Here is a 16,985-nt window from a genome sequence, read left to right as displayed (position 1 = left end):
CATATTATTGGAGCTCTCTCCTTGCAGTAAATAATCCACCTCAATTTTTCACTGTTAAGAGTTAAGTCCATAGTCAAAATGGCAAAGGGTAGAAAAGACACCCCCCTCCCCATAGCCTTAGAAGAGCTACATAGAATATAACAATTAGATACTTTTTTTTTGCTTTCAAGAACAACCCGTACCGTGATTTATTTCCATTTTCTCAAGCTCATGTAACTCCGCAGAAGCCGGCTGGCCGCAGGAACGCTTGAATTGCATCCGTGCAGACAGGAACATCCCCGGGACAGCAATGGGGCGAGTGCCCCGAACCTCGCCCCCCACACTGGACCCCCTTCCCACGGCTGGACCCCTTTCCCACGGCTGGACCCCCTTCCCACGGCCAAACCCCGGAGCTCTACACGATGCCCGGGGCTCCCACTAAACTGCACCCAACGCAGCAGCGACCGCCGCGAACGGCTTTTCTGCGGAGTAACGAGAGCGGGGAGCGATGCGGGGTGATGGGGGGGGGACGGGGAGCGCTAGGGGGGGACGGGGAGCGATGGGGCTGAGCAGCCGCTCCCGCGCTGTGCGAGGAGGAAAGTTGCGGTTCACCCACCTAGAAGCATTTTGGATCCGGCTGCCTCGTCTCGGCGCTGCTGGTGCGTCCCGCTCGGCCGGCTGGGCTGCGGGCAGGGCGGGCGGGCAGGGCGGGCTCCCCCCGCACCCCCCAATCCGCAGCTCCGAACCCCGAGCCCCCGCGTCCGGCCCCGCCTCGGCCCCGCCGGGGGACAAGCAGCCGGAGGTGCCGGGGATTCGCATGGCAAGGGGAGGAGGGGGAGAGGCGCAGGGACTGGCTCCCCGCCCACCTTGTGTCCCCCCCCCGCCCCGGCACAGCACAAGCGGCTTTTTCTTCCCGAGCCCGGCGCGGAGCGAACGCCGGGGCTGCCGAAGGAAAGAAAGTTGGAGCGGGGAGCCCGCATTGGCTTCGTCTGCACCCCAAAAATCTGAGTGCCCCAGACCCCCCCCCGAGAAGGGCTGTTTTGGGGTGGCTGTGCCTGCAGAGGTGTCCCCATGCTGGGTCTCCACCACGGGGTTTGCTTATGGAGGGGGGACAGCCACAGCAGCCACCCATGCTGACCCCCTCTGGGAAAGGCTCCCCAAAATCCTCCCATGCTGTGGGATGCACCGACCACCCCTCTGAATTGCATGAGCCTCGTTTGCCTGGGAAGCCGAGCACATCCCGCACACACCGGTGTGTGTTCCGGTCACCGGCACAGCCCTCAGCTTTCGGGGTTCATAACCGAGACACTGGTGCTTGCCCAAGAGCACCAGCGTGAACTCATCCCCTTTTCCATTATCTGGAGGGAGGTACAAACCTCCCAGCCAGCCCCGGAGCATCCGTCGGGTACCAGACAACCTGCGCGCATGGTGCGGCCCCATGGGGAAAGGGGCTCGACCCCCACCCTGGAACATGCACGGTCCGATCCAGCTGCGGTGTCACCTCGCAGGGTGACACGGGTGGGTGGCAGCAGCCCAGCCGCGGTGGGGGCTCACCCCAGCTGCCCATCATGGGGGTTTGGTGTAAACCCAGAGCCCAGGGTTTGCTGCAAACCCAGAACCCAGGGTTTGCTGCCCTCCCCATCATTTTCATTAGCAAAGGCTGAGGCAGCTGGACACCCCCAGAACAGCACATTCTCCATGCTGAATTTTTGGCCTCTGAAGTTTCTCTGGAGGGAAGTTTCATTACTTGATTGCAAGGTGTCTTTTAAAGAGGGAAATGATGAAAAACCTGCTTGTGAAAAGAGGAAACAATCATCTCCCCCTCAAGAGATAAGAGATATAAGAAAGATAAGATACAAGAAATATATAAGGTATAAGAAAGAGATAAGATATAAGAAAGATAAGATATAAGAAAGAAATAAGGACAGGGATTTAAATATTTCCCTCAAGTCAAACAATTCAAAAAGTTAGGCAACAATCCCTCCAGCCTCGAGCAGAGCGAAAACAAAGATGTAAACCACCAGATGCCAAATTCCCTTCCCAGGCACTGCAGCCAGACCACACACTTTTGGGGTAAATTCTAGCACTTCGGTGCTCTGAAAAGCACCCAAAGCCACCAGGGTCCCCCTGCACGCTGCTGCCAGGGCAGGGCATCCCTCCCGCAGGTCCTTCTCCCAAAACCCACCTGGGCTCAGCTGGCACCGGGGCAGCACCGGCAAAACCCCAAGCAGGACCAGCGCACCAGGAACATGCACACCCCACGCAAGGTATTTATTGCTTTTGGGGTCGTTAGCAGCAGCAGTAAGTTTAGCCCGGGCACTCGCTAATCTGGGATTGACAGCTGGGCCCCACACCGCCTGTTACCAACCTCCCAGCAGGCTATTTAAACCTGATATTAATTTGCTTAATGTCATCAGCAGTTTGGTGTTACTGCAAGCGAGCGTCAAGCAGAGGGGAGTGCGGAGGTGTGAAGACCAGGAGGAGTGGGGGGCTGACAACCATCCGGGGGCTGTTCTCCTTTCCCCAGGAGAGTTTTGGCATCCCCAGAGCTCCAGCCCCACGAGCAAGGACCGATGTACAGCCCTGAACTCCCCACTCCATCCTTCACCCACCACCACCCCCAGCCCTGACCAGCCCCTCGAGTTCTGCAAAACAATTTCATCAATAAATTATCTCCCTGCTCCAGCTGGTGCCGAGTTTATCCCCACGGGGCTGCAGGTCCCTGCTGGCATCGCCGCAGCCAAAAGGGGTCGAGGGGTGGGAGAGAGGAACGGCAGCGTGGGATGGGGTGTTTTATGGCCAAGCCTTTGTGGCCAGCTGGAGCAGCGGCTAATTACAGGTACTGATTACAGACCCCTGCCATTAACGCCTCCTGCCCTCCCGCAGCGGATCACTGGAATTTCTCACAGATGCCGCGTGGGTCCAGCCGGTGCATAATTTGCTATATTTGTACGTGGACCCCAGCGCTGGCACACGGCAGCAGCAAAGCAAAGCCCCGTTGCCCTCCCGGGAGCGTCACCAGCCACCCCGCAACCAGAGGGGCAAAACCCACGGCTGCTTCTTCCCACGTCATCATCTGCGGAACGGAGCTGTCGGGCGCCGTCACTGGAACCTGAAGCTGCAAAGGGCACGGGGAGGCCCACGACCACGGGCTTTACCATCCCTGCGTAACACCGTGGGAGGCACTAAAAAAAATAATTAAAAAAAAAAAAAGAATCAAAGCCAACGGGCATTATTGCATCAGATGCTGCACTGCCCTGTGATTGCTGCTTTTTGACATAGGTTGTTAACGAAACTCAGGATCTTATGGAAGAGCGGTGATGAAACCAGAGGTTTCTTTGCAAATCACAGGTTGGTTTGGGTTGAAGGACCTTCCCAGCTCCCCCAGTGCCCCCCCTGCCCTGAGCAGGGACATCTGCACCAGCTCAGGTTGCTCAGAGCCCCGTCCAGCCTGGCCTGGGATGTCTCCAGGGATGGTTCAGCCACCACCTCTCTGGCCAACCTGGGCCAGGCTCTCACCACCCTCAGGCAAAAAATTTCTTCCTCTCGTCTAGCACAGACTGGAGTCTGCCTGCCCTGGCATGGCCACAGCCCCCCAGCACTCATCAACCGGCAAATCCTGAACACGCAGTCAGAGGGGGAGTGTTCGCCTACACCCGCGGTAGAGCCGGGCTTGCTCAGGCAAGTCTGCTCAAGCTGCGCCTGCAGCAGCGGCTCAAAGGGAAAGGGAGGGCAGGGAGGTGGGGGAGCTCAGGAAGCAGAATGGGTCCAGCTGTCACCCGACAGGTCCGGTTTGGGCACGGGCTGTCCCTAATGCCACCGATTCACTGGGTCCTCTGTGAGGACAGACTCCAGGAACCGCAACAGAGCGTTTACTCTGAAACCTATTGATGGCACCGTTAAAATCCTCGCTGGCTGAGAGGTGAGCAGGACAGGCTCTCCCCAGCCTTAGACTCCAAAAGCAGCCTGGCAAATAGCAACGAGAATTGGGCAAACACACACATCAATAAATGAGACAGAGGAATAAGAAAACACGACGAAGCCCCCCCAACCCTCCCAGTCTGCCAAGCTTTCCAGAGCCTTTCTGGCTGACTTTGTTCACTAAGGATTTAGGGTATAATTTGGGGGTGAAAGATGCCAGATAGGATCAAGACTGATACACCTGGAGGACGTGTATCAGTTTTCTTCTGCTCAGTAACCTGAGCCCCATCAGAAGCAGAATGTGCAGCCGCTGGCGGTTCATCCCCACCAGGCCAGGAAGGCGGGCGCTGACCTTTCCTGCTCCCGAGTTTGCTCAGGATTAAGATAACACATTTTAAAGGCTGAATCCTCGCCTGGGGGGGTTCCCGCACAAAGAGGATGGGGTTTGTGGCTCACGTTCCCCCCACAATCCCCCCTCCATAAACAGAGTCCCGATCGGAACCATCGAGTCCATGGGCAGCTGACCACTCCGATCAGCTCAGGGCATCCTGATTTTTTAATTGATTCTTCCTGAAGATTTCTGCTTTTATGCATTTTTTTTAAAAAAAAAAAAAAGCAAACCAGGGGAGCTAATGATGCATTTACCCGTATCAAGTTGGGGAGCTTGGTGCAGGACGCACCCCCAGCTGCTGGGGTTTCACCTCAATTTTCCCCAGGAAGGGAAGGTCTGGTCTCATCGTGTTGCTAAGAACCAGGATAACAGCCAAACACCTCAGCTTTTCTTCTCTGGGCCGCTTTAATCTTTGCCGTTTCAGAACAATATTGCCCTTTCATTAATCCCAGCTCCTGTGTGAAGCCTCAGCTTTAAACCAGGATGGAAACTCCTCCATTAAAGGTCTTTTTGTTGCAGGGCAAGGCATTAAAACATTCTTTTCCCCTCATTTTAGTAAGAATCCACCTGAAAACAAATAAGCAGCTTAAAAATCGCTTAAATGTGGATTCTCGAAATCCCAATAACTGTTGCCTGGGTGTCACTGCGGAGGCTGGCCACTGTGTCCCTAGGTTTGGGGACACTAAACAGGGGCTGCTCCATCTATTGTCACCCTCCAAAGGGACAGGACTCCAGCGTCCCCAAGGCTGGATGCCCACAAGGAGCCCCAAGGACGAGCAGGATCCGCGGCCACGCTCTCAGCTGCCGCCTCCCGCGTTAATCATCTTTCCCAGGGAGATGTCTAATTACAAAGGCATCCAGGACAGGCCTGCAAATAGGGTGGAGAAACTGGATGACCTAAAAAATATTCAATTATCAGGGAAAAGGGATGGAAATTACACCTGTAAGTAGTTGCAGAGAGAGAAAGAGAGGGTGTAATATTTTCCATCTAATTTAGGAGGCCCCTCCCAGGAAAAAAAAAACAGGGCAGAGGATTTCACCTGCAACCACACTTGAGCATGCGAAGAAACGCTTTGCACAGATCCCAGCCCCAGGGCTCTGTGTGAAATCCTGAGCTCAGCCAGCAGCAGATGCCCACCCCGACCAGCCCAGGGCACCCGGATTTTTTAATTAATTCTTCCTGAAGATCTCGTCCCATGGCCAAGAGCTGCCCCGCACGGCTGCCTTCCTCCTCCCTCCTCATCCTCCTGGCCGGAGGATGAAAAGCATTTGCCACACTGGTTCCCCGTGCAGATTTTTGGGGGGTGGAGGGGGCCGCAGGGCCCCATATCAGTGCATCTGGGGGTGGCTATGGCAACCAGCTACCCAAAATCTTCTTGGTGTGGAATCACCCAGGGGGTGACACTGGCTCGGGTCTCACCCGTGAGGTCCCCGCTCAGCTCTGTGTCCCCGGGGGGGCTCTCGGGGACGTGTCACTGCCAGGATGGGCACCGTGCTCCAGCGCCACAGCCAGAGCACCCCGAGACGCTCCCGCTGACACGGCGCCGCGAAAATAAATGCAACTATTACTCACAAACCTACGGCCGTAGCAAATATCAAAGGTGAACTGGAGCAGCATTGTCTGCGTGAGTTTTCAAAAAGCAGCAACAACGTGGAGGGAAGAAAAAGGAATAAAAACTAATAAGGAAAAAAAGAAAAAAAGGAATAAAAGAAAAAGGAATAAAAACTAATTTATATGAGTGCTATTAAACGCGGTCTTGCTCTAATAGACCATAACACCTCTCCATGGGTTCCCTGCATGGCCATGGAGCATCACGGACCCTCCATCCCGGCCCTTGCACAGCCAAAACGCGGCTGCGAGCACCGGTGCGATGGAGCTGAGCACCATGACCACAGCTCATCCTCCCTGCTCATCCCCAGCCTCCGGGGCTCGGGCTGTTGCCATTTCTCAAATTGCCAGAACCCGGGTTTTCTCGCTCTGCACAACCGCGCCGCGACACCGTGGGGTTATAAAAAGGAGAGATCACTCCAGGAAAGACGGCATAAAGCATGACGAGGGAAGATCATCTCTTCATAGAAAATTTTATATTGCTTACGACTTACTGTCTGTGAACATAAAACAGTTTAACCAGCCGACCCTAAATCACAGTGACAGCTTTACACTACCCACAAACCTCTGCTCGCCCTGATCCAGCTCAGTCCTACCTACCTCGCCTCCTCATTTTCTGGTTTTTAAACACTTGTTCCCCCGTCTCTTCCCCGGGAGAGCAGCACACGCGTGTGCATGTGCATATAGAGAAGTGGCCGATGTGCATCGGACACCGAGAGGGACCCAGGGCTGGAGATGGGAGAGACGAGCTGAGTTCCCAGCCTTGCTGCTCGTCCAGACCCCGGACAAGTCGCTTCCCTGTCGCTGTCACCCCACCCTGGTCCCCCTCATCCATCCAGCCCTGGTCCCCCTCATCCATGCAGCCCTGGTGCTCTTTGGGACGATGCCTCAGCCCCCCCAGAAAGTCCCCACCAGGCTGGGATGGGGCTCAGCGGCCACTAAGCAGCTGAGACACACTCATGGTTTGCTGCTGCTTGTACCATTTTCCCCCTGCACACACACTTAAAATAAATCCCAGGCTTTCCTCTCCCAAATCTGCCGAGCGGATGCTACATGGCAAACTGTGAAATGCTCCGTGACGGTATGTTCCCCATCGCTCTTAATCCGCTTCTAATTAAGATCACGTGTGACGCATGCCTGAGCTAAGTGGCTATAAAATGCCATTGTTGCAACTTGATAGCAAACCAAATAGAAGAAAATTACAGCAAAATCCGAGATTAAGGATAACTAGCTCTACCAAATACGGTGCTTAAAAATAACATGAGGCAGTTTCCTCGCGATTTGGGGAAAAATCGCCGCCGCCAGCGGCATCCTCCGTACACAGCACAGCTCAGCTTCTGCCTCCCCGGCTCTGTCAGCAACATCTCAGCAGCACCCAGTGCAAAACGCAGCCCTTACCGCCCCGATTGCCACATCGCGACCCCACATCCACAGCCCAGCACCCACGCGGCACAAACAACCCCCTAGAAGGCTCAACCAAGGACCCCTGAGCACCCCAAGCTGTGATTTAAACCAATGGGTTCGCCAAAGCTCATCCTAAGCAGCTAATCCCAGCCTGGGCAGCAGCAGCTCCTGCAGAGCAGCGAGACAGACACACGGGAACGGCTGCTGCATCTTCCTGGGAATCCAAGGACTAAAGCCCTTTATCCCAACTGCCAGGGATGATCGCAGCCTTTTGATGAGGGTGGTTTTAAGAGGGAGAAAATCGGGGGGAAAAAAAAAAAGAATCAGCATTAAAAATTAGTCTGGCACATTATCAGAGGAGGAATCGGCCGCACAGCCAAGCACAGGATGGCGTGTTGGGACCAAAGCTCCCCCGTGATGCCCCATCCTCGGTGGGCGAACCCGCACCTCCCTCTGAGAAGTGCCTGGGGAAGGTCAAATCCATTTCACACTCAGGAGGTAATTTGGGGGCACCTTTTGGCTTGGTCTCTTTTCATTTTTTAAAGCAACCCCCTCCCACAGATGCAGCCAGAGCATCTGCCCAGGCCCCCCACGCTCCCAACCTCCTCCGAGCATCACACAACAACCTGCGCAAGCAAAGCCCAGTAGCTTCTTTGTGTCACCTTTTTGGCCGAGAGTTGAAATTTTAAGGATTTTTAGAATAAGTGTGTCAGGGAAAAAAAAAATAATCCCTGAAGCCTCTGGCCAGAAATCAGGGCACAGAGCAGAGGGGCATTGCCCTGATGGGGAAGGCACCGCATCAAGAAAATCCTTCTAGCAAAAGTTCGCAGCTAATCAATTTATTTTTTTTTAATTTGAAGTTACCAACTCAATAAAATTGGAGATTAATTATGATACAGTTATTAATCCACGATAAGCTGAATAGCTGGGCTTTTCAGAGGGACAGCAAGTTAATGGGGTATTTTCAGAGGATTTACAAAGGGAGCAGTTTTCTCCGGATTAATGGGCTGGCACAAGCCCAACGTGCCCAGAGGAAGGTTTGGGCTCGCACGGAGCCCACAGGCCCTTTTTCCCCCATGCAAAATGGCTTTTTTCAAGAGGTTTATTTAACAGAACTGAGCTTTTCTGCCAATTCCCAGTGATGGGGTAAATTCTTCCCCCCAGCTCTGCACAGCACCCAACCTCAGCAGGAGCCTCAAGGGACATCCCCGTCCCCAAACGGGGACAGGAGAAGCCTGGGATTAAACAGAGAGAAGGAAAAATGTCCAATTACACAACTGCGCTTCTCCAAATGACACCTGATCCCAGCAAACATCTTGAAGACATGAAAAAACATTAAATTTCCCCCCACTGAGATCCCAGGTTACTCAAATCTGAGCTGAAAAGCTATTTTTAATCATCTTTGCTCGCAGCTGAAGGGAGCAGCCGAGGCCAACCGAGCAGGAGGACTCCGTATGCTTGTCCTTCGCTAAATTTACAGAGCCTTTAAAATATGAACCCCGCTACCATTTGGCCAGAAGATTGTCAATTAATACACGGGGAGACGCAGCATCTGTCACAGCTGAATATTCAAGACTCTTTAACACACGGGGGCATAGATCTGCTGGGGGGAATTTCAGGAGAGCCTGATGCATCAGCATCCTCGGGGATTACGTGCCTGCCCCGGCTTCCAGGATGTCCCAGCCCAACCAGCAACGTGGCTCCTGCACCCCAGTTAGTCCCCAGTTAGACTATAACGCTGCATGTTTGCATATTGAAATCAACACATTGGATTTGATGGCAGACAAAGCACCACTGAGCATCGCCCTGTTTATTAAAGACAATTAAAGGATTCCATGCATAACATGAAATTAAGGAAAAACTAGATTGGCACCCATTTCCTTGGTAATTAACAGTTGAAGGGCTTCGACAGCAGAGAGCAGCAGGGGGAAGGCAGGAGGAAACGCTCCCTGCAGCTGACCTCCAAATAGAAAAGAATTCTATGATTCTATTCTATGCCGGAGCACACAGAGCAGGATCGTGCACCGTCTGGGCTGTCCGGCTCATACGAGACGTGAGGAAGGAATTGTTGGCGCTGAGGGTGGTGAGAGCCTGGCCCAGGTTGGCCAGAGAGGTGGTGGCTGAACCATCCCTGGAGACATCCCAGGCCAGGCTGGACGGGGCTCTGAGCAACCTGAGCTGGTGCAGATGTCCCTGCCCATGGCAGGGGGGGCACTGGGGGAGCTTTGAAGGTCCCTTCAACCCAAACTATCATATGACGGAGCACGACCAGCCCCTCCCCAGCTTCCGCAGCGGCACAGGCTCCCATGGGGTCCCCATGTCCCCTCCCGGGGGGCCCCATCCCCTCCCTCTGCTGCAGACCCAGCGATGCTGAAGCTGTCGCACCAATTTCTCTGCTCATCTCAAACCTTTCTGCTCTGCAAACACGCACAGACAGACATTTCAGCGGCTAATTGGGGAAACTGGGAGCTTCCCCTTTGCAAGGAGCTGTTATTCCTGTGCGGCGCTGCCGAGCGGGTAGGGGCAGCACCGGGCAGCCCCGGAGAGGGTCTGGGTACATAATGCCACCAGGGCCCCCCAGTTTAACGAGGAAATACTGGAGAGAGGCCAGGGAGGGACACAAAGATGCTGAGGGGTCTGGAGCATCTTTCTGCTGAGGAAAGGCTGAGAGAGCTGGGGCTGCTGACCTGGAGAAGAGAAGCTCAGAGGGATCTGATCAATGGGATCAATATCTCAGGGTGGGTGTCAGAGGATGGAGCAGACTCTGTTCAGCGGTGCCCAACGCCAGGGTGAGGGGCGACGGGCACAGACTGAGACACGGGAGGGTCCATCTGAACAGGAGGAGAAACTCCAAGGCCAGGAAAGGTGGTTTGAGGTGGGCTCAGGGTTTGCACAGACCCTCCTTACACCAGGGATGCCTGGGCAGGGTGTCCTTCCCCCTGCCCCAGCACCCACCATCCGCAGCACCCACCATCCCTGGCCAAGGGCGTATGAGCTGCTGTCAGTTCAGATCTCGGGAAGCCAGGAAAATCCTGCTGCAAAGGAGAGAACTCGCTCTGCTGCATTTCAGCGAGATGCAAAGTGACAGGGCCCAGGGATGCCAGCACGAGCTGCTCTTTACACCCCGTGACTTTTTTGGGACACTGGTGGAAAGGCCTTTTTTTTTGGGAGCAGCAGACAGCAAGGGAGTAAATTCCTGAAATGCTCCAGCTCAGCCCATCCCGCAACGGGCAGCCCCTGGGGTCACCCAGGAGAAAACAGATGGCAGCAAACCGTTGTCCCCCGTCCCCATCCGGCAGTTTGCACCAGCACAAAAGCCACCACTCTGCATTTGAGGGGAGACACAGCAATTTCTGGTCATCCAGCACCAGAATAGGGGGTCTAGCTCCTGGTTGTGGGCACACGAGGACACCAAGAGCCAACTGAGCTCACTTGGGCACCCTTGAGAAATAAAAAAAAAAATCACAGGCACTAATTAAATCACTCCTGACCCAGTTGTATTTGAACTGGCATCTGCAATATGAAAACATCTTTCATCTGTGGACATCCCATATCTAATTGCTGCTGCACCACAATTCAACATGAGACAACAGAGATCTATGATTTTCCCTTGCAAGAAAATGCCTAATGAACAATAATTTGTTTGTAAGTTGGGGGGTCTTTCTGGCGCAGAGCTAATAAATTGTAATGATACTGATTATCACATCTGTTTGCCAGCTAAGCTCCTCCACAGCTTTGCTCTGTGAAATGCAAGCGATTACAGCCTTTGCAGAAATAACCCAGAGAAGCCAGAGGGGGAACGGGGAACATCGAGCAGCGTCTGTGAAAGCTGCCTTTGATGTAGCTCTAGATGTCAGTGCGAGACAGAGATTCCAGCTCAGAGGAATATCCCATCTTTGTCTAACTCAATTATTTGATTTAACCTATAGTCTTTAAAAAGTAACCCCTCTTCTCCCAAGGCTCCTCCAGCGCTGACACATTATGAGACCTGCGTCTGCCCACCCTCTCCGTGCGTTGTGCCGTTCTGAGCCCATCGCCCGAGCAGCAGCTTGGCCAGGACCTGCCCAAGAAGCACAGAATCATTTTGGTTGGAAAAGACCCTCAAGATCACGGAGTCCAACCGTTCCCCCAGCCCTGGCACTGCCCCATGTCCTGAGAACCTCATGTCCGTCTGTCCAACCCCTCCAGGGATGGTGACTCCAGCACTGCCCTGGGCAGCCTGTTCCAATGCCCCACAGCCCTTTGGGGAAGAAATTGCTCCCCAGATCCAACCTCAGCCTCCCCTGGTGCAACTTGAGGCCGTTCCTCTCGAAGGGCTGGTCCCTCTGCTCAGCAGCAGGGGACGGCTGGCTTTGGGGGGATCAGCCCCTCTCCCAGCACAGGTGACACAGCATCACGCTCGGTGACCGGTGCAGAGGGGACACGGTCATCACATCAGCCGTTTCCCGGCCCTAATTCGTGATTCACAGCCACGTGCCCCCCACTCAGGCTCACACCTCAGGAGACGATGCCAGTGACAAAGCTGGAAATGACATTTTCAACCAGAAACGCAGGGGAGAAGGTCGGAGGCTGCGGCAGGAGCAGCGTCCCGCACTGGCACCGCATTCCCGCGGCCGCGGGGGGGGCAGGAGGGATGGCGAGGCAAGGGGAGCGGATGCCATCTGCAGTTTCCCCACATAAGCAAATCGCAGCCCTGCGCAAGCAGAAGCCAACGTCACCTTGAACGCCAGAGCAAAGCGTGCAGGAGGCTGACAGCGCGGCAAAGCCCCGAGGGCCACGGCTGTCTGCTGGAGCCCTGGCCGCTGGCAGAGGTCAGGGACGGTGCAGATGCACAAAGAGCACGCTCGCACGCTCCGAGATTCTTTGGCTCAGTAGGAAACGCATCCCTGGACAGCCTCCCATCAAGCCAAAACCGGGTCCGGGGGGAGAATCTGGAAGCTGCAGGCTGGAATTTATGGGCCCTGTTCTCATTAAAATAGCGGGCAATATTTCCATCTGTCAGTAAACGATAAACAGAGCGGCTCCTTTGCGTATCCCAGGCCTTGCTCAAATAAAACCACCACCAGGGAGGGCAGGATTTGGCATACGGGTGACCGTTGCCATGCTAAGAATTTATGGCTCCAGCCCGGCCCGTCTCTAGCAAGAGCAGGTATTTATACAGACCGATCCCTGGGGTCTGCCAGGGCACCGAGCGCAGCACCCTCCTGGTTTCAGGGGACGAGCACCCTCCTGACCCGGCTGTGAGCCAGGTCCCGTCAGCACTTTCCTACCTTGGAGGAAATTGGGTGTTCAGCAGCATGGAAAGTGCTGGAAGGGAGCGACGGGTCCAGATTTGCACCCAGGACTCCCCAGTGCAGATGTACCAGAAGCCACGAGTGAGCCCAGCAATGAGGGCACCGGTGACACCAAGCATGGCCACCTTGGTACCCAGAGAGCATCACACATTGCACACGCATTTGATGCTGCCGTGACCACCCATCCCACAAATGGGGACTGGGGGGGGATGGACACAGCAGGTTTTACCACCCTGCAACCCGCTGCTGCTTTGCTGTTTGCAAAAGCATTGGGGATTTGTCTGCCAACCCTTCAGATGTTATTAAGCAAATATCTCCTGACAAAACTGGGACTGGACTCTAGAGAAACTCCTTGGGGGACAGCTCGGCGCAGGGCACAGAAGGGCAGCGGGGGCACGGGGTGCCCGGCAGCGAGGGGCTGGCACCGAATATGCTGTTTTACAGGATTCCAGCATTTTCCTGCCCTTTCCCCATCCCCTCAACTTCTCATCACCCTCACACCAGATAAAAGCATCAATTAGCTACAAAGCGCTTTGGAGACCTCAGCTCATTAATCCACCTTGTAATTAGTCTGTAAGGAAAGGAGGGCAGTTAACGAGTCGGCCGTTCCCTGCAGCTCAAAGGGAGTCACCCCTGGATCCCCCCTCCCCATGGAGCAGCCATAGGGTGCACAGCCAGTGACACCCCGTCAGAAAGAAATGGGGTCCCGGGGGAAGCGCTGGGCTGGGGACACATGTCTGCACCAGCCCCAGGAAGCACAAACTCCCTTGTTTTGCTGTTAATACCACGCAAACCCTTGCAGCCGAAGGTCTGCTGGTCGTTGCAGGGTGACATTTGTGGGCATGTTTCCCTGCCTTGATGCAGGAGAACATCTGCAACCGTCAGATTTCCCAGCCAGGGAAATGCCAACCGATGGCACAGAGGGCAAAGCAAACCGGGGTGCCAGCACCCTGCCAGGCTGATGGGTGAGGGGCCGGGACCAGCCAGCTGCCGGGGATAAGTGCCAGCCCTTCTTGCACCCTCAGAAAGTGTCCTCAGAGAACAAAGGGGGATATTTGGGGAAAAAAACAGGCAGGAAGCCAGAGACTGGGTTAAGTCAGGCTTTGCCCAGCCATGGGAGGTTGTGCTCCTTCCTCGTGCTGCAGCCGGACAACTAGTTAATATGCAGCTCTGCACCTCCCAGAGGTGATAACAACATCAAGTGGACATCAAATCTGCCCACAGGGATGATAATGGGCTGCTCTCTTGCCAGCCGTAACCCAACGGAGGTGTTTTATAATAATTAGGTGACGAACAGGACCTCCACCATTCAAAAAGGGAAACCGTCCGCAACTCACAGCAGCCACGGATCACCGCATCCCCAGCATCACATCGCCAGGAACTCACATACAAGTGCTCAGGGGCATCCCACAAAAGGCACCTTTGCATCCTAGTGCTGCAATGCCCAAGGTCCCATGCACTCAGCCCATCACCTAAACACTTGGTGAAACAAAACCACGGACCTTAGAACAGCCTGTTGTCAAGGGCAAGCACCCGGCTGGCTTGGCTGCCACTTCTGTTAAGTGGCTTTTGTGATAAACATCGGGCTCTAAATGGAAAACAAAACCCGTCCTTGTTGCAATGCCGGTGCTTTCCTTCTCACTGGAACAGATTGACCCTGTTAAATGCATCAACCCCAGATGGCTCAGCTTGTCTGGTTTGTCACAGGGCCCGTCAAGTGCCGGTGTCACAGCAGACGATGTCCCCAGCGCTCGCTGGGACCCCATGGAGCTAACAGCAGGTAAGAGCTCCCCTTGCACAAGGGACTTGGGCCAGTGACCTCCCCTGTGCAAACACACCACAGGAGCCCTCCCCAGGCAGCAAGAAAGCAGCAAGATCCCCCAGAACAAGAGGACGATTTGCCAAGGATGTTACATATCAAAGGGCCAGTGGGATCCAAGGCCACACACACTGCCAGAGTATCCGAGCACAGGGCACAGCAGCTTAACAGGGGGTGCCAGCGCAGAGCACCCCAACAGAAAAACGCAGGTGAAGTTCCAGAAGATCATCGTTTCCAACAAAACCTCCAACCATACCTGAAAATGTCACCTTTCTAGTGGTCCACCTCTAACCTTCAGCGCTAAAATCTGAGCAGCATTTTGAGTCAACAGCAGCCAAACCCAGCACAGTTACAGGAGACGCACACAGCAGGAGGGACAGGGACATGGTGGCACCTGGAAAGCAGGTGGCCAGTAACCCAGAAGCCAACAGCCACCCTCTCCTTGGATGTGCTCATCCCACCTGCATCTATGGAAAGCCACCTACGGAAACCCAAAAAGATGCTCATGAAGACACAGAGCACCAGCAAATGCACTTGCACATGGACGTGTCCATCTGTCCAGTGCAGCACCGTGGGCTCTCAGACCCCAAAACCACTTGAGGACCAGCAGTACCAGTGAGGTGGGGAAGCCCCCAGAGCTCAGACCACAAGAACACAACACATCGCTCCTGAACACCCCACAAATCCAGCGGAGCAGCCGTCCCAGAGCAAGGTCAACCTTTGGGCAACCTCAACCTGACGGATGGGCTCCTACCTTGGGCTGCCGGCATCTTCCCCTTGTTGAGCTGCTTGAGGCGCTTCTGGTGGGACTTGCCGTTGTAGTGGATCTGCGCCTGCGTGGCCGAGTTGAGCTGGATGTTGCAGACCTCGCAGAGGGTGAACGACTGGTGCTTCTTCTCCCGTTTCATGCGCTGCTCGGGCTGGCCCGGCGGGCAGCTGGCTGCCTCCACCAGCCGTACCCCGTTCTCGGGGTTGTGGGACGGGCTCAGGGGTCGCTTCATGCCTGCGGGAGGAAGGACAGACCCGCCGTGAGGACAGAGGGACCAGGCGAGACAGGAAAACCCAGCACAGGTCCCATGCCTTTGGGGTGCCCAGGGTGCTGGATATGGAGGGAGACTGAGCAAAAGCAACAGCGTCTGTGTCTCTGCAAGGAGTTGCGTTAGGCAAGGCGACATGAGCAGCAATTCCTAGGAGGCAAGCGCTGGAGCAGGGAACGACCCGCTTCTTCCAAGTTTCTAGCACCAGACGATACTCCTCGTGTCACTTAAAGTCTTTTTGTTCGCTCCCGGACGGCCTTGTAGGTTGGCCCAAGGCAGAGCCGGGATGGCAACCAGCTCCGCAGGCGAGAAATTCAACTGGAATTGCAGAAAAGCAAAAAATTCAAGCGCCCGGACCGTGGCGGGGGGGTCACCGGGCGCTGCAGCCCCGGCCGCGGCCCCGCGGGGGCGCAGACGCTCCACGATGGATGGGAACGGGGGAACGGGGGGTCCCGCTCCAAGGAGGGACCCCAAAAAGTCCCCCCCGGGTCAGTCCCCCCCACCAAGCAGCGAACGCCCCGGTCTCAGCGGGTTCTGGCATCTCCGAGGCGCTAGAGCCGTCTTGCTCCCTTGGAGGTGACAACAAACGTCTCCTGGAAAAGTTATATTTAGCAAAAAGTAACGGGAGGTTTTTTCCCACGAGCTGTTAATTGAGCCCAAGGCGAAAGTCGGGACCTGCAGGGATGGGGGGCAGCCCTGTCTGCACCCCCACCTCCACCTTTCTCAGCTCACAAGCAGAGTGTCACCCCAGGGGATCCCGCCACAGCACTCGCCACCATCTCCTGAATTAATATCATTTTTGCCCAGGGAGAGGGTTTGCACGTGGGGATGGGACTAAAACCTGCCCAACATTGAAATGAAAAAAAAAGCATCGCCCAGTCTTGAAAGGCTAAAAAAAAAAAAAAACCCAACACCCTAAATTTTATTTACTAAAACAAAAAAACAGCTGATGTTTTTCAAATGAAATCTCCTGGACTTGGCGCACAGAGCCGCCCTGCACCGAGAGCAGCAGAACTGCCCCATCCAACCAAACCACATCGTTCGTGGTCACTCCCCAAAACTCACCGCGATCGATGCCCGATCACACTCGGATGAGCAGGGAGCCCTGCAGGACCCCGGGTAGAGGCCCTTTACCAGAATAACCATTAGCTGAGCGGCCAGAAAGCAGATCTGGGAGATGATCAGCATCAGGAATGTGAAACGGGGCCTCGGGACGCAGCGGGACACACAGGGCGCCGGTGGGGACGCGCCAGCAGCGGCAGGTCCCCGGGTGCCCTTTGCATCCTCCCCCTCCCCGGGTATTTTTAAAGCAATTACATCCCCGGATGCAGAGTTAAAATTGGAACATTATGTGGACAAAGTATCCCAAAAGTCTCCCTCGTCTTAAAAAAGGAACTGCTGTTGCTTTGATTAGACTGAGGGTCCCCGTCCAGGCTCTTGTCACAGTGTTTAAAATGTCTCTCTTAATTGTGTACACACTTCATTCACTTAATTTCTGCTGTGCCTGTTCTGCTGCTCAGGTGTCAGGACC

At 54.9% G+C, this 16,985-nt stretch overlaps 1 protein-coding gene across 3 annotated transcripts in view; it reads right to left on the bottom strand.

Moving 5' to 3' along the window:
• ZNF385C (zinc finger protein 385C) overlaps window positions 1-16,985 on the bottom strand; it is a 51,875-nt gene that overhangs the window by 32,847 nt on the left and 2,043 nt on the right. For all 3 annotated transcript variants that reach the window (XM_065651391.1, XM_065651392.1, XM_065651393.1), the window contains exon 2: window positions 15,172-15,420. In XM_065651391.1, the coding sequence (XP_065507463.1) occupies window positions 15,172-15,418 (247 nt within the window). In that variant the 5' untranslated portion in view covers window positions 15,419-15,420. The remainder of the gene's footprint in view (window positions 1-15,171; window positions 15,421-16,985) is intronic.

This window comes from Caloenas nicobarica, chromosome 24, assembly GCF_036013445.1.
Source record: "Caloenas nicobarica isolate bCalNic1 chromosome 24, bCalNic1.hap1, whole genome shotgun sequence".
In the NCBI taxonomy this organism is placed as follows: Eukaryota; Metazoa; Chordata; class Aves; order Columbiformes; family Columbidae; genus Caloenas; species Caloenas nicobarica.
This window is presented reverse-complemented; position numbering and strand designations above follow the sequence as displayed.